Genomic DNA, 27559 nt, shown 5'->3' on the forward strand with positions numbered 1-27559 from the left:
AGCAAAGAGTGATAATTACAGTAGTTAGACAATCAAGACTTGAACTGAGCACATAATATGTTACATCCTACCTAACCAAAGGAAGCTAAGTCAAATAACAATATAAAGCAATGCATTTACGATTTAGCTATTATCACAAATACAAGCAATATAAAATTATATGAAAATATACATTATATTCATAATCATAATATACATTGCAACCCATTCAGGGGTTGCAACAACATAGAATGACAGTTTCAGAAAGGGGCCTGCGACAGTCAAAGGGTTAAGAGGTTGTGCCATGAGCCAGTTAGGGGTTAGGATAATTATCATATAGCTATTGATATTGTATGCCATCATTATTGTAAGGTCATTTTCTTGTCAGCTTATATTAAGAATATGTCTCGTGCAAGATTACTGACATTAGACATCCATGGAATAGAAGGTGTTTGGTTTTTCATCATGTAAATTGGTTGTCTGTAAGGCAACATACTAAAGACCTTCCAACAGTTCAGTAATACACAATCTGCACATCCTTCTTTTTCCTGTCCTGTTTTCTCATATTATCATGGAACTAAACTTAATGAAGTAGTTTACTAAGGTGTTTTTCCCTCCTTAAAACCCAATTTGTTAGTTCATTGTGAGTCCTATTTTCTCCAACTGGTGTACCAGCCATTTTCTTAAAATCTTTTCAAATACTTTGCAGAGTATACATGTCAGTGATACTGATCTGTTGTTAAGAGTTTCTTGCCTCATCTCTTTTTAAATGTTAGTACTGTAATACTTTGCAGTTTTCTGGCTTTTTGGTATACAGTATATATTCTGTACTCATTATATAGCTCAAATTTAGTAATTTGTCAGAAATTTAGCTGAAATATGGTTCAACACACACATACCATTCATCCAACTGTATAACTATTTTTAGTTTCAGTCCCGAGAGGAAAAAATGAAAATCTTGCTCTGTATTAAGCTAGCAAATTTGACTAATTATAATCACACAGGACAGTTTGTGCAAATAATTTTGTAGTTTGTTATTAACAAATATAGTATATTTTTCAGTTTATTATTAACACTGGAATAATGTATTGAATACAAAAATTGCCTCTGCCAACAGGTGATCAGCCTGGAGGGCTGGACGGACATCATGTACTACGTGCAAGATGCTCATTCCTTTTGGGACTGGATATATTTTGTCCTACTTATTGTGGTGAGTTGATTTGGAATTATCAAGTTTTGGATAGGCTTATACTCTCCTGTTTTGACAGGATTAGAAAACAAATTTAGCAACCCTAATGTATAAAGGGATTTATTAGTACAGTATGGTAAATGTGATATACAGTAGATCATCAGTTAACACATGATCTGTTAACAAGTTTTTACTCTAACATGGTTGCAAAATTGCAGCATATTTTCGGGAATGTGTTGTATTAATCAGTTTACATGAAAGAGTACATGTAGGGAAAAATGTGGCATGCTCCGGGTTCTTACCCTCCATCTTGTGGTGAGCATATGGGCGAGTCCATTGTCTTATGGAGGAGACCTACTTTATGTACACAGCCTCCCTCACCTCAGTGCTCTTTTTGTCCTATAAAAACGAAACAGATCACAAACAAATGGCTTGGTTGCCCATGGCTAACCAGTACCATTCTGAAATCCATTGACAAGAAACACCAATATGAAAAGCAATATAGACAAGGCTTAATACACAAAGATATTCTTAAACACTATTCATCAGCTCTCACAAAAGTAATAAAGAAAGCCAAACAACTATACTACTCCAGTAGATTCACAGACACTAGAGGAGATATAAAAAAGACCTGGAAAACACTCTCTCAGATTCTAGGGACCCACAAACTGCGAAAAACCAAGAATATTGTCCTAACTAAACCTAATGAAACACCACTACATCCCACTGACACAGCTAACAAGATAAACGACTTCTTCTCAACCATAGGATCTAATCTCGCCAGTGAAATCCCACATACCAATGCCCATGCCGGGGACTACCTAGATGGGAATTTCCCTAATTCCTTCTATCTTGCACCAACTGAGCCCACGGAAGTCACCAAGATTATAAAGTCACTTAAAAATAACTCGGGGAATCTGTCTCATGTCCCACCATTACTGTACAAGCGAGCGGCCCATGTCCTTTCGCATGCTATTTCATTACTCTTTAACAAGTCACTAGAGACTAGCACCTTCCCGAAACTACTCAAGATGGCAAGGGTTACACCAATACATAAAGGTGGTGACCCTACAGACTTAAACAACTATAGGCCAATATCTAACTTACCATTCCTATCCAAAATCTTTGAGAAACTCGTGCACAGGAGACTGTATTCATTTATAACGGCTCAAAACATACTCAACCCCTGCCAATTTGGATTCAGGAAAAATAAAAGCACTAATGATGCAATCATAAAAATGCTAGATATGCTTTACACAGCATTAGAAAATAAGGAATATCCACTAGGAATTTTTATTGACCTAAGAAAAGCTTTTGACACAGTAGACCACGACATCCTACTCCACAAACTTGATCATTATGGTATAAGAGGCCATGCGCTTGCTTATTTCAAATCTTACCTTACTAATAGGTATCAGTATGTCACCATTAAAGACACAGCATCAACAACACGGCCACTTGATACTGGAGTTCCGCAGGGAAGTGTCCTTCGTCCCCTGCTCTTCCTCATATACATCAATGATCTTCCAAACGTATCCCAACACCTGAAACCCATTCTCTTTGCTGACGACACGACTTATGTCATCTCTCACCCTAATCTTGCCACCCTCAACACCATTGTTAACGAAGAGCTGATCAAAATATCGACTTGGATGACAGCCAATAAACTTACGCTTAACACTGACAAAACCTACTATATTATGTTTGGTAGCAGAGCAGGAGATGCACAAATTAACATTAAGATCGACAACACTCTAATTACCAGACATAATGAGGGCAAATTCCTAGGCCTATACCTTGACAACAACCTGAATTTCAGCACCCATATCCAACACATAACCAAAAAAGTATCCAAAACGGTTGGGATCCTCTCCAAGATACGATACTACGTGCCGCAAACTGCCCTTATCACACTATACCATTCACTTATATATCCATACCTCACCTATGCTATTTGTGCTTGGGGATTAACTGCAGCAACACACCTAAAGCCAATAATAACCCAACAAAAAGCTGCAGTAAGAATAATCACTAAATCCCATCCCTGGCAACACACCCCCCACTCTTCATAGATCTAAACTTACTCCCTGTTCAGTACATCCACACTTACTACTGTGCAATCTACATCTACAGGACCTTAAACTCCAATATCAACCTTGACCTAAAACGCTTTCTTGATAGTTGTGACAGAACCCACAGGCATAACACCAGACACAAACATCTCTACGACATTCCCCGTGTCCGACTAAACCTTTACAAAAATTCAATGTATGTCAAAGGCCCTAAAATCTGGAACACCCTACCTGAGAACTCTAGAACTGCAGACACATTCATCACCTTCAAAACTACCATTAGAAAACATCTTATCTCCCTGATACACCCCATCAACCAACTACACGAATACCACCTGGTGGTTCACACTTACACTCACTCACCCATTTGACCATAAACAGAAATATTAATCTCAATCTTAAAATAATGAATCCTATGATACTCCAATACTGAAACTATGTACTGTGCCAAAACAAAAGCATTCACATTGCTTAACTCACAAACTAGTATTTAGTCACTTAGCCATAATACCAACTTACCTCATAATTTGTAATATTTAAAATAAAGAATTAAACTAAGTCTGCCCGAAATGCCTAGCCATGCTAGGCGTTCTAGTGGTACACTCTGTAATCATTATTTAACTACATGTAAACCACACAACAACCAAATTCTGTAAATTCAACATTGTAATCTTTATAGAGAATAAACTTTGAATTTGAATTTAAATGTGTCCAATATCATACTTTGGTCAAACTTCTTTACCATACTACTTTCCTCCATTCATTCTCTGCCACACACTCAGCAACCTCCACCCACATAACTCCTCCTGGGCCACACGCTTTCACCTCCCTCATCCCTGAAGGAATTAAGGGAAACTGGTTAGCCGGACTTGAGTCCTGGAAATGGGAAGTACAATGCCTGCATATTAAAGGAGGGGTTTGGGATATTGGCAGTTTGGAGGGACATCAAAACTGTTGTATCTGAGCACCTCTGCAAAGACAGCGATTATGTATGAGTGATGGTGAAGGTGTTGAATGACAATGAAAGTTTTTTCTTTCTTTTTGGTTCACCCTACCTCGGTGGGAAATGGCTGCCATGTTAAAAAAAAATTGCCCATGCACACACACATGCATGTATTTCCCCCTTGGCCACATGCCTACACCTACAACATCCCTCCATGGCCACATATCCTAACTACCACTACCTCAAGACCACATCTTGCCCAGCTCACTGCCCTCAACTACACCATTTTCCCACGACCTCACACCCACACCTTACTCTTCCTTTCACCCTAACATGCCATCTGTACACCTAATCACTTAGTCACCCAACACCCTCATTACTACTTACAACACCAACCACACACTCATCCACCCAGTCCCATCATCCACACCACCACCCACACCAGGCCACCAACACAACTGCACATTACTTCCCTGTAGTTTCAAACCCATGTGGCCTCCACTCACACTACTTCTCCATGGCACTCCCCTTTCACCACACCCTAACAGCTTCAAGCCCATACAACCCCCCACACAACCCCACTTCCATAGCCCCAGGCCCACACCTTACCCATGCTTTCACAGCCCACACACCCTAACATGCCATCAACACATCTAGTCACAAATCCACCCAACACCTTCATTACTGCCCACACTACCAAATGCATACTCACACAGCCAGTCACCCATCATCCACACCACAACCCACACTGGGCCACTGACACAACCACACCTTTCGCTCTTGCCACTTCCCTACACTCTCAAGCCCACACAACCCCAAACCCATGCTTTCATGGCCCACATGTCCTAACATGCCATCCACACTCCTTGTCACATAGCCACTTACCACCCTTATTACCACTCGCACCACTGACCACACACTCGCCCACCCAGTCACCCACACCCAAGCCGCTGATGCTGCCACAAACACACTGCCTCATCACTTCCAGCCTCCACTCCCCTACACCCCACCACTGCCCAGCATCCTCCCCCTCCCAATACCAGCCTTGAGCTCTTGTCCAACCCCTCCACCTCCCATTCCAGAAGTCTCCCAGTACCCTCCCCCACTCCATAACCTCTCACCTCAACCACTCTAACCCCCTCCCATGTTCACCCCAACCCCTACACCCCCAGCCACTCTAACACCTCCTTTATAACCCCCATACAGTTGCAATGTGTAGGACACCCGAACAGTAAGGCACCTTCATCTGTGAGCAGAGATGTGAATGCAATATCTTTGATTAATGCACATCACTACATTGACCTATATTTACATTATCATTGTTATTTTCACTTTTGAGATTAAAAAAAATGGGTGACTTTTTTGGGGGGTTGAAAGAACTTAACCCTATTTTCCTCTATGTTTCTTTGTTCATTTTACAAGATATTTTGATTACACACCATTGTTAAGAATGCAACTACTTTGTTAACTGATGGTCAACTGTATATATACTGTGGGACTGCAAATACAACATGGTAATTTTAAATAAATGATGTTAATGAGGATGTATTGGAAAGGATCATCCCTTTTCACTACAGTCAGCTCCCTTATATAGTTCCTTCATTTAGTGCAAAGACAGTGAATATGTGTGAATGATGATGAGAGTATTTCTCTTTTGGGTCACCCTGCCTCAGTGTGAGACGGCTGACGTGTTGAAAAAAAACTGGTAAATTTGATTGAAAAGGTGAATTGAATATTAAGTAACATGTAATATGATGGCCTCACCATGCACTATTTAATTTTGGATGCACTTTTTCAGTCAATTTTTAAAAAAATTGCACTATACAGAGGATCTTAACCCTTAAACGGTCCAAACAGATTGACGTTCAAATCCGTAGTGCTCCAAAAGTAGATTACGTTTTTTTTACATATTTTCAAAAATAACAAAAAAAAAATGTAGATAAAAGTTTTTTATACACATTTTTAAATGTAAAACAAGAAAGAAGATCTACATTTTGTTACATATTTTCAAATGTTGAAAAAACGTATGTATACGTTTGGACCATTTAAGGGTTAATAATAAACTTGACTGCATATCATTATTTTAGAAATGGAAATTTTTTTATTAACCCTTTTTTAAATTAAAGTTGTTATCCCCTGTCTGTCCTCCAAATTCTTATGATTTTGATGTGAACTACCATGCCCTTTAAGGGCATGATAGACTTTTATGGGCATGATGAGTGAAGGGCTTTATGATTAATAGAAGAGGAGCTACCCTCCCTTTCTTTGGATTGAATTTGATTACCTCCCATACACCTACTAATTTAGCACTCATAAAATGAATGATTTACTGCTTACTTAGCAAGCTCTTTAAGTTTATCCACATAAATCCATTTGATTTATAACTTTTAATTTAATTAAGGCTACTTATTTGTTTTTCTATTTACAGATTGGGTCATTCTTCATGATCAACTTGTGCCTAGTTGTTATCGCCACACAGTTTTCAGAGACTAAGAAGCGTGAAATGGAGAGGATGAAGATGGAACGTGCCAGGTTTCAATCGACTAGCACACTAGCATCAGGCTCCACTTCTGAGCCAAACTCATGCTATGCTGAAATCATCAAATATATTGCTCATTTGTGGCGACGAGGAAAGCGAAAATTTTATGTTCGATACAAACAGTTTCGTCGGAGAAACAGATCTGAGCATCCTCGACAGCTGAGCCTCAAGAAGCAGCGTCGTCGTCGTCAGTATGAGGCAGCACAGAGTGCCCTAATCAGCCGTGAAGGTGGCATTCCTTTGGTACCAAGTACTGTAGTGTCTGTTCCAACTACTACTGCTGGTGGTGTAGGTCCAGGTGGAGCCTTTACTGTGATGAATAACATAAGCCCAACATCTCCACAGTTGTTGTCACCCCCAGAAGTACATGAAGCTCCTGACGATTCACGAAATAACAATGCTCCTCGTGCTAGTACGGAATTTTCTGATGCAGATCCTCAACCATCCCCGCATCGTCCTGTCGTTCTTAAAATCTCGAGTGGAGATGGGAGCAATGAGCTCTTACCACCATCACCAGGGGGTCAGGGTGCTTGCACTCCACGACAACGTCGACGCAGCTCTGTCATGTTTAGTGATGTGGTGCTTCTCCATGGCCATGCTGGGGAGACTGCCACAAAAAATGTCTGTCACAGTGAGAAAACTACACAAACTGATGATGAGCAATTAGATCCAGTATATTTTCGTGAGCCTTTACCACCATCACCTCACACACCAGGACCTCCCTCCCTCATGCCTCCTGCTCTTCTGCCCCCAGTTCTTCTTCCCCCTAACAAGACTAAGTCTTCCCTGCGATCTGTCTCGCGGACACCCTCGTATAATGGTTCAGGGGGAAAGGGTTCTCTCACTTGTGGGGAACTGCTGGCACTGAGCGGTGCTCTCTCTGCTGCGCTGCCCACACACTTAGGTATTGACTCTCGCTCCGTCCACACCTTGTATTCTTCACTTGCCAAAGGGGTAAAGCACTTTTCAGCACCAACTTTATTTTTCTCCGCTGATCAAGCACCTGCAGGGTTTACAAGTTACTATTCAGGATCTGACTCGTGTGACTCAGATTCTGATTGGAGTGATGAAGAATGGAAAGAGGAGGAGACAAAACCACCTTCATTAGCACGTAGATTCTGTTCACGTATTCAGGTCTGCATCAAGAAGCTGGTGGAGCATCGATACTTTCAGCGGGGCATTCTTGTTGCTATACTCATCAATACACTCAGCATGGGTATTGAGTACCACAACCAGGTGAGATCATTTATGACAAGCATTTGAACAAAAAGAGAATCATGATGTCATCTCGTATCAGTTAGTGAATTTCCTTACTTAAAAATATAAAAAAGCAGATTGAAAAATTAACAGATATACAGTTTCACCATAGTTTATTATATATGAGTAAATATTTAAAATGTTTCATTTAATGCAATGAGTTTTTTTTTTAAATGACCAATTGCCACCAAAGTAGGGTGAAACAGAGAAAGAAACACATTTACCATCACTTATTCAATAATTGTCTTATCAGAAGTACATGGATATCACAATTCAAGTAACTCGCCAAACTGCAACATACTTGCCCATCCTTCAGAATGCAGGCACTGCACTTCCTACCTCCAGAATTTAGGTCTGGTCACTCAGTTTCCCAACATTGAAACTACTAAACACACTGATGTCAAAAGGCTTTTCAGTCATAGATATTGTATGTAGTGGAACCTCGGTATGCGACCTTAATTCATTCCAGAAGGCTGTTCGAGTGCCGCTCCGTTGGAGTATCAAACAAGTTCTTCCCAGCCAATTTTCTGTTTGGTGACTTATTTATACATGGACTTATTTATACAAATAATGCAAAAAAAAAAAAAAAAAATATGAAGCAAATGAAATAGTTTACAGCGAGTTCTGCAGGTCGTATTTGTTTGATCGAGTGCTGAGCTTTGTTCAAGTAAGGAGCTGGTCGTATACTGAGATTCCACTGTATATATTGATTATGATAATGAAGAGTATATGGAGAGAAAAAGAGAGGTTAAGAGAGTGGTGAAGCAATGTAAAAAGAGAGTAAATAAGAGAGTGGGTGAGATGTTATCAACAAATTTTGTTGAAAATAAGAAAAAGTTTTGGAGTGAGATTAATAAGTTGAGGAAGCCTAGGGAACACATGAATTTGACAGTTAAAAATAGGAGAGGAGAATTATTAAATGGAGAGTTAGAGGTATCAGGAAGATGGAGGGAATATTGTGAGGAATTGTTAAATATTGATGAAGATAGGGAAGCTGTGATTTCTTGTACAGGGCAAGGAGGAATAACGTCTTGTAGGAGTGAGGAAGAGCCAGTTGTGAGTGTGGGGGAAGTTCGTGAGGCAGTGGGTAGAATGAAAGGGGGTAAGGCAGCTGGGATTGATGGGATAAAGATAGAAATGTTTAAAGCAGGTGGGGATGTAGTTTTGAAGTGGTTGGTGCTGTTATTTAATAAATGTATGGAAGAGGGTAAGGTACCTAGGGATTTGCAGAGAGCATGCATAGTTCCTTTGTATAAAGGCAAAGGAGATAAAAGAGAGTGCAAAAATTATAGGGGAATAAGTCTGTTGAGTATACCTGGTAAAGTGTATGGTAGAGTTATTATTGAAAGAATTAAGAGTAAGATGGAGAGTAGGATAGCAGATGATTAAGGAGGCTTTAGGAAAGGTAAGGGGTGTGTCGACCAAGTGTTTACAGTGAAACATATAGGTGAACAGTATTTAGATAAGGGTAAAGAGGTTTTTGTGGCATTTATGGATTTGGAAAAGACATATGACAGGGTGGATAGGGGGGCAGTGTGGCAGATGTTGCAGGTGTATGGTATAGGAGGTAGGTTACTGAAAGCAGTGAAGAGTTTTTATGAGGATAGTGAGGCTCAGGTTACAGTATGTAGGAGAGAGGGAGGTTATTTCCCAGTGAAAGTAGGCCTTAGACAAGGTTGTGTGATGTCACCGTGGTTGTTCAATATACACCTGCCATCCGACTTACGACCGAGTTCCGTTCCGAGAAACCAGTCGTAAGTCGAAATGTACGTAAGTCGAACTTTACTACTGAATATCAACATCACATTTTTGTAATGACTGTTTTATTGTTTTATTTTGGTATTTCATATTTTACTTTTTATGCTGTTAGTACTGTATTTTATACTGTAAGGTTTAGGATAAACACTGTGTACAACACAAATAGTTGTTTATTTCCCAGAAATTTGGCATAAAAAACACGGTCGTAAGTCGAGTGGTCATAAGTCGAGCAGGTCGTAAGTCGGATGGTAGGTGTATTTATAGATGGGGTTGTAAAAGAAGTGAATGCGACGGTCTTGGCAAGAGGTGTGGAGTTAAAAGATAAAGAATCAAACACAAAGTGGGAGTTGTTACAGTTGCTCTTTGCTGATGATGCTGTGCTTTTGGGAGATTCTGAATAGAAGTTGCAGAGATTGGTGGATGAATTTGGTAGGGTATGTAAAAGAAGAAAATTAAAAGTGAATATAGGAAAGAGTAAGGTTATGAAGATAACAAAAAGGTTAGGTGACAAAAGATTGTATATCAGATTGGTGGGAGAGAGTATGGAGGAGGTGAATGTATTCAGATATTTAGGAGTGGATGTGTCAGCAGATGGGTCTATGAAGGATGAGGTGAATCATAGAATTGATGAGGGGAAAAGGGTGAGAGGTGCACTTAGGAGTTTGTGGAGACAAAGAACTTTATTCATGAAAGCAAAGAGGGGAATTTATGAGAGTATAGTTATACCAACGCTCTTGTATGGGTGTGAGGCATGGGTGGTGAATGTTGCAACAAGGTGAAGGCTGGAGGCACTGGAGATGTCACGTCTGAGGGCAATGTGTGGTGTGAATATAATGCAGAGAATTTGTAGTTTTGAAATTAGGAGAAGGTGTGGGATTACCCAAACTATTATCCAGAGGGCTGAGGAGGGGTTGTTGAGGTGGTTCAGACATGAAGAGAGAATGGAACAAAACAGAATGACTGAGAGTGTATAAATCTGTAGTGGAGGGAAGGCGGGGTAGGGGTCGGCCTAGGAAGGGTTGGAAGGAGGGGTAAAGGAGGCTTTGTGTGTGAGGGGCTTGGAATTCCAGCAAACATGTGTGAGCATATTTGATAGGAGTGAATGGAGACAAATGGTTTTTAATACTTGATGTGCTGTTGGAGTGTGAGCAAAGTAACATTTATGAAGGGATTCAGGGAAACTGGCAGGCCGGACTTGAGTCCTGGAGATGGGGAGTACAGTGTCTACACGCTGAAGGAGGGGTGTTATTGTTGCAGTTTTGTAACTGTAGTGTAAAGCACCCCTCTGGCAAGACAGTGATGGAGTGAATGATGATGAAAGTTTTTTTTGGGGGGGCCACTCTTCCTTGGTGGAAATTGGCTGGTGTGTTAATAAAAAAATAAATGGTAACTTTATTTTCCAAGCAGATACAAATAGTTACACTAGTATGTTAAGTGTATATTTGTTAAAGGGTTTAGCCCATGGATGTAGCATTTTATACAGTATTAAGCTAAGACTAATGCTAACATTCTAAAAAAAATATATATTGGTTAAATGCATATAAATATAGTACATATTAAATATATAAAATTATGCAATATTGTAAGCCAGATTTTAGTGGAAGTTAAGTATATAGTGAAAGTACACTTAAAATTTAGTGATGAATTTAAATTAAACTTAAGTGCATTAAAAAAATGCTATTTTGTAATAAGGGTTGGATATCCAAACTACAGTGGACCCTCGATTTTTGTAATTAATCCATTCCAGAGAGTCTGACTAATGGTGAAATTTACGATTTGTGAAACCATTTTCCCCATAAGAAATAATGTACATCCAATTAATCCATTCCAGACACCCAAAAGTATTAACAAAAAAATGTTTTTACATTAAATATAGATTTACAAACAAAACAATGTGAAATCCAGTATATAAAAGAACAATATCACACTTACCTTTATTGAAGACTCTTGTTAGTGTATGGAAGATGGGAGGAGGGGAGAGGGTTAGGGTGATGTTCTTCCACAAATGTTTGCACCTCACTCTACCTTGCACAAATGTCCTTAATCTTTGAAGAAGGCAGCTTCTTCCCTCTCTCTTCCTCCTCTTCTGAAGCAATCTCCTCAGCTGGTGTACATAAGAACAGAAGAAAGCAGGAACACTGCAGCAGGCCTGTTGTCCCGTACAAGGCAGATCCTTCACAAACAATCCCACTAACAGAATATTTGCCCAACCCAATTTTCAGTGCTCCCCAAGCAATAAGCTTTGATAATTCTCTTCACTCATGTGCAAGTCCCAATCAAATCAAATCATGTGTGTGGGGAAGTACCCTGGCTGCTTTGTATGGGGAAGTACCCATGCTGGTGTCTGGGGAAGTACCCTGGCTGGTGTGGGGAAATAGCCTGGCTGGTGTGTTCTTTCTTGAATTCTATCGTGTTTCTCACCTTCTTTACTAAGGAGCTGGCACTAGGAGTTTTCTTTTGGCCCATGGTGGCTTATTTAACAGTTGCAAGCACTAAAAAGAATGGAATATTATGAAATGTATTGTATGAACACGTGAGGTTGTGCTCACTTGCTGATAAACAATGGCACACTGACTGTGACTGGTGTGTGGGGCTGCTCAGGTCACTTGTATGCATTCGGGAAGAACGACTATTAGTGAGTCAAATGACGATCCGCGAGGCAATATTTTGACAAAAAAAAAAAATGTTATGATTAACGAAATTTATGATATCTGATGCTTATGATATTCGGGGGTCCACTGTAATAGAAAATTAAAACAACTCTACTATGCTAACTGATAAAATAAAACAAAAGTAGATGGAAAAAACAACAACCTGGAAAGCACTCTCATAGTGACTGAAACAAAAGAAATTATGCAAAATACATCTAATGATCCCCATCCCAATCACTGAAATAGTAAATAAACTAAATAATTTCTTCTCAGTTATAGGATCAAATATCAAGTTATAGGATCAAATATCATTAGATCAGTAGTTAAAAAGTAATTTGTTTTAGAAATGATGAGATAATTCATTAATACATACATAGTCATACATTATGCAATGTAGAGTGAACTGTATCCATTAGAGAAAGATACTTTTCTACTATACAGTAGGGCCCCACTTACACGGCAGGTTAGTTTTCCACTTATAAATCCCCTCAAGGGAGGTTCCTTGATGCTGGTGAGGGGCTCTTGATCTACAGAATTGGATCTGTACTCTGGCTCCCTGAATACCTTCCATCCCCCCACCACCACTTTTTTTTTTTTTTATAACAAGTCGGCCGTCTCCCACCGAGGCAGGGCGTCCCAAAAAGGAAGAAAATCCCCGAAAAGAAAATACTTTCATCATCATTCAACATTTTCACCTCACTCATACATGATCACTGTTTTTGCAGAGGTGCTCAGAACACGACAGTTTAGAAGCATATACGTACGAAGATACACAACATATCCCTCCAAACCGCTAATATCCAGAACCCCTCCTTCAGAGTGCAGGCATTGTACTTCCCATTCCAGGACTCAAGTCCAGCTATACAAAAATAACCGGTTTCCCTGAATCCCTTCACTAAATATTACCCTGCTCACACTCCAACAGATCCAACCATTTGTCTCCATTCACTAATATCGAACACGCTCATGCATGCCAGCTGGAAGTCCAAGCCCCTCGCCCACAAAACCTCCCTTACCCCTTCCAACCTTTTCAAGGACGACCCCTACCCCGCCTTCCTTCCCCTACATATTTATATGCTCTCCATGTCATTCTACTTTGATCCATTTTCTCTAAATGACCAAACCATCTCAACAACCCCTCTTCAGCCCTCTGATTAATACTTTTATTAACTCCACACCTTCTCCTAATTTCCACACACTGAATTTTCTGCATAATATTTACACCACACATTGCCTTTAGACAGGACATCTCCACTGCCTCCAACTGCCTCCTCGCTGCTGCATTCACAACCCAAGCTTCACACCCATATAAGAGTGTTGGCACTACTATACTTTCATACATTCCCTTCTTTGCCTCCATAGATAACGTTTTTTTTGTCTCCACATACACCTCAACTCACCACTCGCCTTTTTTCCCTCATCAATTCTATGATTAACCTCATCCTTCATAAATCCATCCGCCGACACGTCAACTCCCAAGTATCTGAAAATATTCACTTTTTCCATACTCCTCCTCCCCAATTTAATATCCAATTTATCTTTATCTAAATCATTTGATACTCTCATCACCTTACTCTTTTCTAAGTTCACTTTCAACTTTCTACCTTTACACACACTCCCAAACTCATCCACTAACCTTTGCAATTTTTCTTTAGAATCTCCCATAAGCACAGTATCATCAGCAAAAAGCAACTGTGTCAATTCCCATTTTGTATTTAATTCCCCATAATTTAATCCCACCCCTCTCCCGAACATCCTATCATTTACTTCTTTTACAACCCCATCTATAAATATATTAACCCTTAAACGGTCCAAACGTATATATACATTCACTCACGTAGCCCCCCAACTTTTTTGAGGAAAAAAACAATCTTTTCTTTTAAAAGGAAAAAAGAGCATATGGTACCCAGGCATCCCCAATTATTTTAATATGACACACAGTGAGTGCGCACACCCATTCTCTCATGTCTAGGTGACTCAGGCTTAATGTGGCAATGTTGAATGAATGACAAAGAAAACGTATATATACATTTGGGGCGCTACGCGCGTGGACGTATATATACGTTTGGACCGTTTAAGGGTTAAACAAATATGGTGACATTACACATCCCTGTCTAAGACCTACTTTTATTGGGAAGTAGTCTCCCTCTCTTCTACACACCCTAACCTGAGCCTCACTATCCTCATAAAAACTCTTTACAGCATTTAGTAACTTACCACCTGTTCCATATACTTGCAACATCTGCCACATTGCTCCCCTATCCACTCTATCATATGCCTTTTCTAAATCCATAAATGCAATAAAAGCTTCCCTACCTTTATCTAAATACTGTTCACATATATGCTTCAATGTAAACACTTGATCTACACATCCTCTACCCACACTGAAACTTCCTTGCTCATCTGCAATCCTACATTCTGTCTTACCTCTAATTCTTTCAATTATAACCCTACTGTATACTTTTCCTGGTATACTCAGTAAACTTATTCCTCTATAATTTTTTTAATCTCTTTTGTCCCCTTCCCTTTATATAAAGGGACTTTACATGCTCTTCTGCCACTTCTGCCAATCCCTAGGTACCTTCTCCTCTTTCATACATTTATTAAACAAAAATACCAATCACTCCAACATTATATCCCCCCCCTGCTTTTAACATTTCTGTCATGATCCCGTCAGTTCCAGCTGCTTTACCCCCTTTCATTCTACATAATGCCTCGCGCACCTCCCCCACACTCACAACCTATTCTTCTTCACTCCTCAAAGATGGTATACCTTCCTGGCCAGTGCATGAAATTACCGCTTCCCTTTCTTCATCGACATTTAAAAGCTCCTCAAAATATTCTCGCCATCTACCCAAAACCTCCATCTCCCCATCTACTAACTCCCCTACTCTGTTTTTAACTGACAAATCCATTCATTCTCTAGGCTTTCTTAACTTGTTTAACTCCAAAAATTTTTCTTATTTTCATAAAAATTTCTTGACAGTGCCTCTCCCACTCTATCATCTGCTCTCCTTTTGCACTCTCTCACCACTCTCTTCACCTTTCTTTTACACTCCATATACTATACTCTTCTTATAACACTTCTGCTTTGTAAAAACCTCTCATAAGCTAACTTTTTCTCATTTATCACACCCTTTACTTCATCATTCCACCAATCACTCCTCTTTCCTCCTGCTCCCACCCTCCTATAACCACAGACTTCTGCCCCACATTCTAATACTGCATTTTTAAAACTATTCCAACCTTCTTCAACCCCCCCCCACTACTCATACTTGCACCAGCCCACCTTTCTGCCAATAGTTGCTTATATCTCACCCGAACTTCCTCCTCCCTTAGTTTATACACTTTCACCTCCCTCTTGCTTGTTGTTGCCATTTTCCTCTTTTCCCATCTACCTCTTACTCTAACTGTAGCTACAACTAAATAATGATCCGATATATCATTTGCCCCTCTATAAACGTATACATCCTGGAGCCTACGCATCAACCTTTTATCCAAAAATACATAATCTAACAAACTACAGGAGGGCCCCACTTATACGGCAGGTTAGGTTCCAGGCTACCGCCATAAAGCGGAAATCGCCATTAAGTGGAACACCCTTTTTTTCCACTTATAAATGCATACAAACACTAGATAACAAGTTTACACTAACATATATTAAGTTAGCAATAGAACTAGGCATCAAAAAACAATAAAAAAGTACAATACACACATAGTGCACTCATTACTTACCTTAAAATATTTATAGTCTTAATCTAGGGTGAGACAAGTAGTATTTATTGTAAGAAATCAAGTGTGGTATGTATTGTAATAGCCAGGCTACCTTACCAGGCCACCCCACCCACACATACTATTCTATGATATTTAAGCATCCCAGAGCGATAAAATGTATATACAGTTCACTCATTACTTGCCTTAAAATATTTGTAGTCTTAATGTAGGGTCAGGAGTAAGTAAATGAGATAAAACGAATAAATGAGAGAGTGAAAGAATGAGTACATGAGAGGTGACAGGCGCAGAGTAAACAAACCAGGCTCCCACATCTTATATTTGTTTATTTATTCTATTGTGGGGTGTATTTATCATCTTTTTATGTTATGTATCGTGCTTATTATATAATTTTTAAAAAAATATCATGGATGGATTAATGAAAATGTGTATATTACCATAATATACGACATTTAATGAGACTCGGTGAGTATTGTTATTATTGCGTCACTTGTGCAAGTCCTCTGCTACCACATCTCACATTTATGTTTATTTATTCTACTGTGGGGTGTATTTATCTTATTTATATGTTATGCATCGTGTTTATTATATAATTTTGAAAAAAATATCATGGATGGATTAATGAAAATGTGTATATTACCGTAATATACGACATTTAATGAGACTCTGTGAGTATTGTTATTATTGCGTCACTTGTGCAAGTCGTCTGCTACCACATCTCACATTTATGTTTATTTATTCTACTGTGGGGTGTATTTATCTTATTTATATGTTATACATCGTGTTTATTATATAATTTTGAAAAAAATATCATGGATGGATTAATGAAAATGTGTATATTACCGTAATATACGACATTTAATGAGACTCGGCGAGTATTGTTATTATCACCACTTGTGCAAGTCGTCTGCTACCACATCTCACATTTATGTTTATTTATTCTACTGTGGGGTGTATTTATCTTATTTATATGTTATGCATCGTGTTTATTATATAATTTTGAAAAAAATATCATGGATGGATTAATGAAAATGTGTATATTACCGTAATATACGACATTTAATGAGACTCGGTGAGTATTGTTATTATGGCGTCACTTGTGCAAGTCGTCTGCTACCACATCTCACATTTATGTTTATTTATTCTACTGTGGGGTGTATTTATCTTATTTATATGTTATGCATCGTGTTTATTATATAATTTTGAAAAAAATATCATGGATGGATTAATGAAAATGTGTATATTACCGTAATATACGACATTTAATGAGACTCGGCGAGTATTGTTATTATCACCACTTGTGCAAGTCGTCTGCTACCACATCTCACATTTATGTTTATTTATTCTACTGTGGGGTGTATTTATCTTATTTATATGTTATGCATCGTGTTTATTATATAATTTTGAAAAAAATATCATGGATGGATTAATGAAAATGTGTATATTACCGTAATATACGACATTTAATGAGACTCGGTGAGTATTGTTATTATTATCATTTCTAATATGGCGTCACTTGTGCAAGTCGTCTGCTACCACATCTCACATTTATGTTTATTTATTCTACTGTGGGGTGTATTTATCTTATTTATATGTTATGCATCGTGTTTATTATATAATTTTGAAAAAAATATCATGGATGGATTAATGAAAATGTGTATATTAACGTAATATACGACATTTAAATGACTCGATGTATGTAAGTTTATTTAGGTACAGGTATACATAAGTATAATTATCAGAGTATATATAAAATATGAAATAACTTTTAAAAACATTTGAAATTTTGGAGTTTCCAGACAAAATGGAGAGACTTAGTGCTTACTGAGCTCATGGAGAATGTAAACAAACAGGGTGGGGCACGGTGACCGTATTAGAAAGTCAGGTGGGGGGAGCCGTATAGCGAGTTTTGGTCATAATTTGAAATGTCCGTATTAGCGGAACGCCGTAAAGTGAAACGCCGTAAAGCGGGGCCTTCCTGTACTTTCATTACGTGCTATATCATACCTTGTATATTTATTTATCCTCTTCATAAAATAAGTATTACCTATTATCAAACCTCTTTCTACACATAACTCAATTAAAAGCTCCCCATTTTCATTTACCCCTGGCACTTCAAATTTACCTACTACTCTCTCTATAACATTTTTGCCCACTTTAGCATTGAAATCCCCAACCACCATTACTCTTGCACTTGGTTCAAAACTCCCCATGCATTCACTCAACATTTCCTAAAATCTCTCTCTCTCCTCTACACTTCTCTCTTCTCCAGGTGCATATACGCTTACTATAACCCACTTTTCACATCCAACCTTTATTTTACTCCACATAATCCTTGAATTAATACATTTATAGTCCCTCTTTTCCTGCCATAACTTATCCTTCAACATTATTGCTACTCCTTCTTTAGCTCTAACTCTATTTGAAACCCCTGATCGAATCCCATTTATTCCTCTCCACTGAAACTCTCCCACCCCCTTCAGCTTTGTTTCACTTAATTAAAGCCAGGACATACAGCTTCTCATTCATAACATCCACAATCATCTCTCTCTTATCATTTGCGCAACATCCACGCACATTCAGACTTCCCACTTTTCTTCTTATTCTTTTTAGTAATTATTACAGGAAAAGGGGTTACTAACTCATTATTCCTGGCATTTTAGTTGACTTTTACAACACGCATGGCTTACGGAGGAAAGATTCTTATTCCACTTCCCCATGGATATAAAAGGAAAAGTAATAAGACCAAGAGCTTTTAACGTAAAATAAAGAAAAACTCAGATGAGTGTGCATAAATAAACATGTACGTATATGTATGTGTAGTGTGACCTAAGTGTAAGTAGAAGTAGCAAGACATACCTGTACTCTTGCATATTGATGAGATTAATTATAATTATATAATTATATTCTATAATGAGTTTATTATATTATTTCAGGTCACTTTTTATATTGTATCTTTATATATGCTTCTGAACTGTTGTATCTGGGCACCTCTGCAAAAGCAGTGATTATGCATGAGTGATGTGAAAGTGTTGAATGGTGATGAAAGTATTTTCGTTTTGGGGATTTTCTTTCTTTTTGGGTCACCCTGCCTAGGTGGGAGACAGCCGACTTGTTGAAAAAAAATTAATAATGATAATAATAATAATTATAATAATTATAATTATAATAATGAGCAAGCTTCAGTTCCCTAAATTAATATCAATAATAATAATAATAATAGCGAGGAGCTTCAGAATGCTGCCAACTCAGTGCAGTATTTGCTTTTCCGTGGATATTTCTCTTGTGTTTTGCTTGCATTTTGCAGAGTTATTTTGCCAAATTTCTTTTTTCTAACCATGGGTCCTAAGAAAGTAAGTGGAAACGACAGTGCGGAGAAGAAAAAGATGATGTTCATGGAATTAAAGCATGAAATCACAGATAAACAAGCAAGGTGTGTGGGTTGTGGGTTGAGGGGGAAGCGGGGAAGCTCACTCATAACTCGGATGTTAACTCATAACTCAGAGCAAAAAATCAACCGAGCGACAGCAAGGATGACAGCAAGGAAATGAGTGAGCTACTCAAGTCCCAATATGACTCAGTTTTTAGCAAGCCACTAACCAGACTGAGAGTCGAAGATCCAAATGAATTTTTTATGAGAGAGCCACAGAATTTGGTAAACACAAGCCTATCTGATGTTATCCTGATGCCAAATGACTTCAAACAGGCAATAAATGACATGCCCATGCATTCTGCCCCAGGGCCAGACTCTTGGAACTCCATGTTCATCAAGAACTGCAAGAATCCCCTATCATGTGCTTTTACCATCCTATGGAGAGGGAGCATGGACATGGGGGTCGTCCCACAGTTACTAAAAACAACAGACATAGCTCCACTCCACAAAGGAGGCAGTAAAGCAATAGCAAAGAACTACAGACCAATAGCACTAACATCCCATATCATAAAAATCTTTGAAAGGGTCCTAAGAAGCAAGATTGCCACCCATCTAGAAACCCATCAATTACACAACCCAGGGCAACATGGGTTTAGAGCAGGGCACTCCTGTCTGTCCCAACTACTGGATCACTACAACAAGGTCCTAGATGCACTAGAAGACAAAAAGAATGCAGATGTAATATATACAGACTTTACAAAACCTTTCGACAAGTGTGACCATGGCGTAATAGCGCACAAAATGCATGCTAAAGGAATAACAGGAAAAGTTGGTAGATGGATCTATAATTTCCTCACAAACAGAACACGAAGAGTAGTAGTCAACAGAGTAAAGTCTGAGGTAGCTATTGTGAAAAGCTCTGTTCCGCAAGGCACAGTACTCGCTCCCATCTTGTTTCTCATCCTCATATCTGATATAGACAAGGATGTCAGCCACAGCACCGTGTCTTCCTTTGCAGATGACACCCGAATCTGCATGACAGTGTCTTCCATTGCAGACACTGCAAGGCTCCAGGCGGACATCAGAAAACAATATAAAGTTCAATGATAAGAAATTTCAATCACTTCAATATGGTAAACACGAGGAAATTAAAACTTCATCAGAGTACAAAACAAATTCCAACCACAAAATAGAGTGAAAAACCAACATCAAAGCCCTGGGAGTGATCATGTGGGAGGATCTCACCTTCAAGGACTATAACACTGTATCAATTGCTGACCTAGAAAATGTACAGAGAACCTTCACAGCACACTATAACGGAGATGAATCGCCTCAATTACTGGGAGCGCTTGAAGTTCCTGAACCTGTACTCCCTGGAACACAGGCGGGAGAGATACTAAGTGATTATATACACCTGGAAAATCCTAGAGGGACTAGTACCGAACTTGCACACGAAAATCACTCGCTACGAAAGCAAAAGACTTGGCAGACGATGCAACATCCCAATGAAAATCAGGGGTGTCACTAGCACATTAAGAGACAACGCAATAAGTGTCAGGGGTCCGAGACCGTTCAACTGCCTCCCAGCATACTTAAAGGGAATTACCAATAGACCCCTGGCTGTCTTCAAGCAGGGACTGAACAAGCACCTAAAGTCGGTACCTGACCAGCTGGGCTGTAGCTCGTACGTTGGATTGCGAGCAGCCAGCTGTAACAGCCTTGTTGATCAGACTCTGATCCACCATGAGGCCTGGTCACAGACCGGGCCGCGGGGGCGTTGACTCCCGGAACTCTCTCCAGGTAAACTCCAGGTATCTTGAAAAACTCGTATGTTGGAACACTCGTAAGTCAAAGTCCCACTGTATATATAAAAGATGAAATAACTTTAATTATTATTATTATTATTATTATAATAAAAAAGAAGTGCTAAACCTACAAGGGTTATACAGCAGTAATAACTTTAAAACACTTGAAATTTTGGAAAGTTTCCCTATATAATGGAGAGACATGGTGTTCGTGGAGCTCACGGAGAATGTAAACAAATCTGGTGCGGCATGGTGACCATATTAGAAAGTCCGGTGGGGGGGAGCCATATAGCGAGTTTTGGTAATAATTTGAAGTGTCTGTATTATCGGAATGCCATAAAGCGGGGTCCTGCTGTACTTGTTGCTGGTGAAGGTTTCTTGATCCAGGAAATTGAGTCTATCCTCTCCATTCTGGGACCAAACCTTATTATTTCCATTTCATAGTCACTGTACATTCCTCATGGGTTTAGCACTTCCCCATGAATGTGTAGTAATAATAATAATAATTATAATATGAATTAGGGGTTTAGCTTTTTCCCCTTAAATATTCTATTCTTTAATAATAATACTTGTACTTGATTCATGTATAATGTTCATGTGAGGCATTGCAGAGAGTGAGGCTGAATTCAACATCTGAACTTTGGTAAACAATGCCTTATGAATACTTATTAAAGTGCATCAAGAATGCATCAGTACTTAATTACAATTTCAGATCTCTAGGTTGACATTATGATGACATCATTGCTCTCCTAGATTCATTGTGTGCTCATCAAATTTTCATTATTCTTATGGAAATGTGGCTCAGACACAACATTGCAGGTATTTGTAGCTTACCTGGGTAAACATCCATATACAACTGCAGACCTGACTAAATGAGAGGAGGAATTACAATCTAGTACTCTAATGAATTAAGATGTACTAACTCAGAATTTACTATGAATGTACTTGGTGAGGTGAGTATATACTATTTGCTCTCCGAGGTATGGTGACCTGAAAAAGAAGAAACACTCGGTATCATTCCCTCTGTCACTGTCTTGCTGGAGGTGTGACATTACAGCTCAGATGCCCTCTAACCTGAACTGTTTCCTTCCCTCTTTCAGAGTGCAGGCACTATACTTCCCCACCTCCAGGACTCAAGTCAACTAACTGGTTTCTGCTGAATCCCTTCATAACTGTTACTTTGCTCACACTCCAAAAACCTGAAGACCCCAATTACAATTGGAAATTTCTACAGGTTACCACATGCTATTGCTGGCAACTTCAATGACAGTGACAACCTTAAAGACTTATTCATATATAATACACTAAACAAGCATCATTTAATAATTGGTGAAGACTTCATCATTACCCTTATCCATTTGAAGGTTACAAGTAGCTGGCTTCCTAAACATTATGTACAATTCTTTGCTAATACAGTACTGTCAATATCTAAGCTTGCAAGAATCTTTGAGACATCTGCATCCTCAGGTGACCACATCTGGACCAATATAATAGCTCCTCTCAAAGCAGGAGTAATCACTGACAGTATTACTTATTACTACCCTACCTTCCATGTAATCAGTATATGTAAATTGTCACTTGAAACTAGTTGGATCTCATTCTGACTCCATGATGAGACATTAGTAAGTAACTTTAACACAGCGATCATTGGCTTTGGCAGGGTGTTTACTGACAGCCATGACAATGATGCATGTGTGTGTATTATCCTACAAAAGAATTCAAAGCCTCTTCAATACGCATTGTCTTATAAAAAAAATCAAGCAGGTCACAACAGACTAAATAGCCCATGGCTAATAAACAGCATGAGAAACAATAGATATCATGATTAATACTCAAAGAACAGTAAATATAAAATGAACTTAAATTCTCACTAAACTAATAAAAAAATCAAAGCAACTGTATTATTCTACCAGGTTTAATGATTAATAAAATATAATATGAAAAAGACCTGGAATCATTCACAAATTCTGGGCTCTATGAAATGAATAAAACCAGAGAAATTATTCTAAACCAAATGAACCTCTCATCCAGCCAGCTGAAATCGCAAATAAACTACAGTGGACCCCCGGTATTTGATATTAATCCATTCCTGAGAGCTCATCAAATACCGAAAATATCGAAAACCGAATCAATTTTCCTCATAAGAAATAATGGAAATCAAATTAATCCGTGCAAGACACCCAAAAGTATGAAAAAAAAATTTACTACATGAAATATTAAGTTTAATGCAATAAAATAATTACAATAACAATAAAATAATTGACATGTACCTTTAATGAAGATCTGGTGATGATTGATGGGATGGGAGGAGGGGAGAGGTGTTAGTGTTTAGAAGGGGAATCCCCTTCCATTAGTACTTGAGGTAGCAAGTCCTTTTCCGGGGTTACTTCCCTTCTTCTTTTAATGCCACTAGGACCAGCTTGAGTGTCACTGGACCTCTGTCACACAACATAACTGGCAACCTCACCATGCTTAATCACACTATGTATGCCACTACGATTCTTAAATCTTTCAAACCAACCTTTGCTGGCCTTAAATTCACTCACATCAGCACTAGTTGCAGGCAATTTTTTTACCAAATCGTCATGCAACTGCCTAGCCTTTTCACAAATGATCGCTTGAGAGATGCTATCTCCTGCTATCTGTTTTTCATTTATCCACACCAATAACAGTCTCTCAACATTTTCTAACACTTGCGGTCCCTGTTTTGTAATCACAGTTGCACCTTTTGCAAGAACAGCTTCCTTGATTACCGTTTTCCTGGTCACTATAATAGAGATGGTTGATTGGGGTTTATTATACAACCTGACTAGCTCTAACACACGCACTCCACTTTCATACTTTGCAATTAGCTCTTTCTTCATTTCAGTAGTCATTAGCACCTTTTTTCTCGAAGGATTGGCACTAGAAGCTTTCTTGGGGCCCATGGTGACTTATTTTGCAGAAAGAAGCACCAAAAACGGTGATAATATGGATAATATGGAATGTACCGAATGTATCCTTAGATGCGCGCACACTGGCTGGCTTGTAAACACTGGCACACACGGAGCAGTTCAGGCCACACGTGGACATGTCTCGTACGAATCGTATCGAATACCGGGTTTTCAATCGGATACCGAGGCAAAATTTTTGCGATATAATGCATCGAATATCGGATTTATCGAATACCAATGCCATCGAATACCGGGGGTCCACTGTAAATGATTTCTTTTCAACTATAGAATCGAGCCTAGCCAGCAAAATCCCAAATTCCATTTCCCTTACTTACAATTACCTTGCTAAAAATTTCCCAAGCTTACTACATCTACGTGTATCCCTAATTAGCCTCTTTAAGGGGGGCTCCTTGTTGGGGTACAGAGGCTATTGGTCTGAGGAATTGGACCTTTTGGTCTTCTTCCTCAGACCAAACCTAATTAACCCCCAAATTCTCCCTTCTCTATCCCATCCCCCTCTTTCCCTTTCCTCCTCTTCCCATCCCTCCCCTTTTCCCTTCCTGTTTTCAGCCTTTGGGATTCTCCACACAGGCTCTCTAGTTCCTAGATAGGGTGAAGGGTACTGTGGTGTTTCCATTGAGGCCTTTGGTGGTGGTGGTGTAGTTTGCCATAGAATCTGGATCATCTGGGAATGGCCCAGTCCCCTTCTGGTCTCCCGGGGGGTGGCTATGGGTGTCTTTGGGTGATGGGTGTATCTCTGGAAGCTGCCTTTCAGATTCCAGGGGGTGGTGGCTGAAGGAGGTATGCTTTGTGGTGGGTATCTGGCTGTCCTCTCTTTTGTCCACCAAGGTGGCTCAGTAGAAGTGAAGTTGTTAGCCTGGATTGCTGGTTTAATGGCATGAAGGGTAGGGTATGACATGGGTTTCATGCCACATCTGCACTACTTATGGTGCTGGGGTTCTCTTGGGTGTGGAAGGTGATATACAGCCCTTTCATTCCTCCTAGGGGCTACCCCTTCACGTTCCCCCCCCCCCTTTTTTTTCCCTGAAAAAACAGAAAAGTCCCAAAACAAAAAAAAGAAACAGAAAGAAGTCCCAGATTCATGAAACGGCTCCTTCCAGGACCCCTTTCTACCACCATACCTTGTTCCAACTCTACCTCATTTTTTGACCATTTGTCAGACCTTTCTAATGCCTCTGTACCTTCTGCTGTCGCTGTTTCGTCACCCACTCCAGGTACTGAGGTTCTGCCTGACTTCTTTGATACATCTAACCTCTGCACTTCTTTGCCCATGCTTCCAGCTTCTCCCTCTGTGGTGTGGCAATTTTCAGATCGCCTGCCCGTCCCACGTCGGACCAACTTCGGTCCCACACCTAAACACCCAGAACCATTAACTGATGATGGTGCTCCTTCACTTCTCACTTCGTCCAGAAAAGACCGGCACAACACTCACTACCCTTATATGCTATGTTTCAAAATACACAATGGACTGAATTTTTTACTCTGCGACCAACTTCTGACTATGTTTCCGTTTACAGTATTAGCAAGGTGTTCCTACACCATGTTGGTTGAAATATATCCTTTCATGCTCTCAAGAGCGGTGCATGCATTGTCACAGTACAGAATACTAGCCAAGCTCATGATACTGCTCTCCTTACAACCATACATGCTATTCCTGTAGCAGTTGAAAAACATCATTCTCTCAATACTTGTGGGTTTAGTATTCCCCCATGATTATAATAATCTCAATTCTTGTAGTGGTACTGTCATTCTACTTCGTACCAGTGTCCAACGTAATTTTCAGATGTGTGGTGATGACATTCTGGAACAGCTTGAGCTCCAAAAACTCTCAATCCTCAAAGTAGACACTTGAGTCCTACCTGCCCTCAGGTGGAGAGACTACCCTTGCAATGTAGCTCACTTAACTTTTGACTGCTGTGAGCTTCCCTACTTGGATTATATTGCTGGACACCGTTTACAAGTTCGAAAGGTGATCCCTACACCGCAACAGTGTAGAAATTGCTGGCATTTTGGTCATCCAGCGAAATACCGCAGGTCCATGACTGAATGCCCAGTCTGTGGTGCCAATGACCATGCCAACACGTCTTGTAGTCTACCTCCCTCTTGCCTTAATTATAATGAAGCTCACTCATCTTACTTTCACCGTTGTGGAGTTTACTTAAATGAGCAAGAAATCCGTTGTCTCAGAGAGACAGAAGGCTTTCCTTATGCCACGGCAGTCTCTCATCTACACCTCCAAGGGAGTCTTAACCGTATTTCTTATTCTCGAGTTACTAAGCGACCTCCAACTTCTGGGGTCCCAACTTCTACAACCTCCTCTGTGGTCACCCCTTCCACAGTCACCCCTGTCTCTAATTCTTTTGCAGTCCACTACTTGGAGGTCCCTACCTTGCCACCTCATTCTGTTCTCACCTCTTCATCTTCTCACTCGCAAGTTTCTGTGTTTACAAGACCTCAGGCAACAATTCCTCCCCATTGCCCCTCTACTTCTCCAGTGTCCAAAAAATCCTCATTGTTAAAATCTCCTTTAACCCCTCCTTCACTTATTCTACCTGCACATTTTTCATTTCCAGTCTCTGTACCTGGTTCTTCACCTCTTACTGGCTCTGTTGCGAGTGTGGAGTTTCATCCTCCTTGTACAGTACCTTCCTCTAAATAACAAAAAAAGGCACAATACCGTGACTGGAACAATACACAAATAACCCGCACATAAAAGAGAGAAGCTTACGACGACGTTTCGGTCTGACTTGGACCATTGACAAAGTCACACTAACCAGAAATGGAGCAGGATGGCTATATATAGGCAGGAAGAGGTGGAGGTAGTAGTAGTAGTAGTACAAGAATGGTATATAATACCGACATGATGAAATTAAGACACATGCGCAACACCCGGGCATCCCTATCGTAGACGTGTACCTTCCTCTCTTGTCCCCTCCCAAGTTTCTTCCTTTTCTATCCCCTCCCAGGTTGCTTCCTCTCCTATCCCCTCCCATGCTTCTTCTCAAGTTCCCTCTAACCTTTCGTCCCCTCCTACTGTGGTAAATTCCATTGTTGCCCCAATCTTTACTCACCCTCCTCCTTCTATCTCCATTATTGTTCCACATACAGTGTCCTTGTCCTCTGAAACACTTAAAGCTATCTCCGAATATACTGAGGAGATTAAACCTAAACCATTGATGGACGCCAGTCCACCTCCTGTTCCTCCTCTTCACTCTTCTCTGTCTGCACAACTCCTTTCTTCACAGCATCACAACTGTTTACTGCTTGTTTGTTTTCTGCTGCCTCCACATGTGAACTTTACTAACCC

The 27559-nt window shown here is 39.6% G+C and overlaps 1 protein-coding gene across 2 annotated transcripts in view; it reads left to right on the plus strand.

The window, feature by feature from the left end:
* Ca-alpha1T (Ca[2+]-channel protein alpha[[1]] subunit T) overlaps nt 1–27559 on the plus strand; it is a 658731-nt gene that overhangs the window by 116304 nt on the left and 514868 nt on the right. For both annotated transcript variants that reach the window (XM_070088225.1, XM_070088226.1), the window contains 2 exons: nt 1097–1189; nt 6612–7958. In XM_070088225.1, coding sequence (XP_069944326.1) covers nt 1097–1189; nt 6612–7958 — 1440 coding nt within the window. The remainder of the gene's footprint in view (nt 1–1096; nt 1190–6611; nt 7959–27559) is intronic.

Source organism: Cherax quadricarinatus, chromosome 24, assembly GCF_038502225.1.
Source record: "Cherax quadricarinatus isolate ZL_2023a chromosome 24, ASM3850222v1, whole genome shotgun sequence".
Lineage (NCBI taxonomy): Eukaryota > Metazoa > Arthropoda > Malacostraca > Decapoda > Parastacidae > Cherax > Cherax quadricarinatus.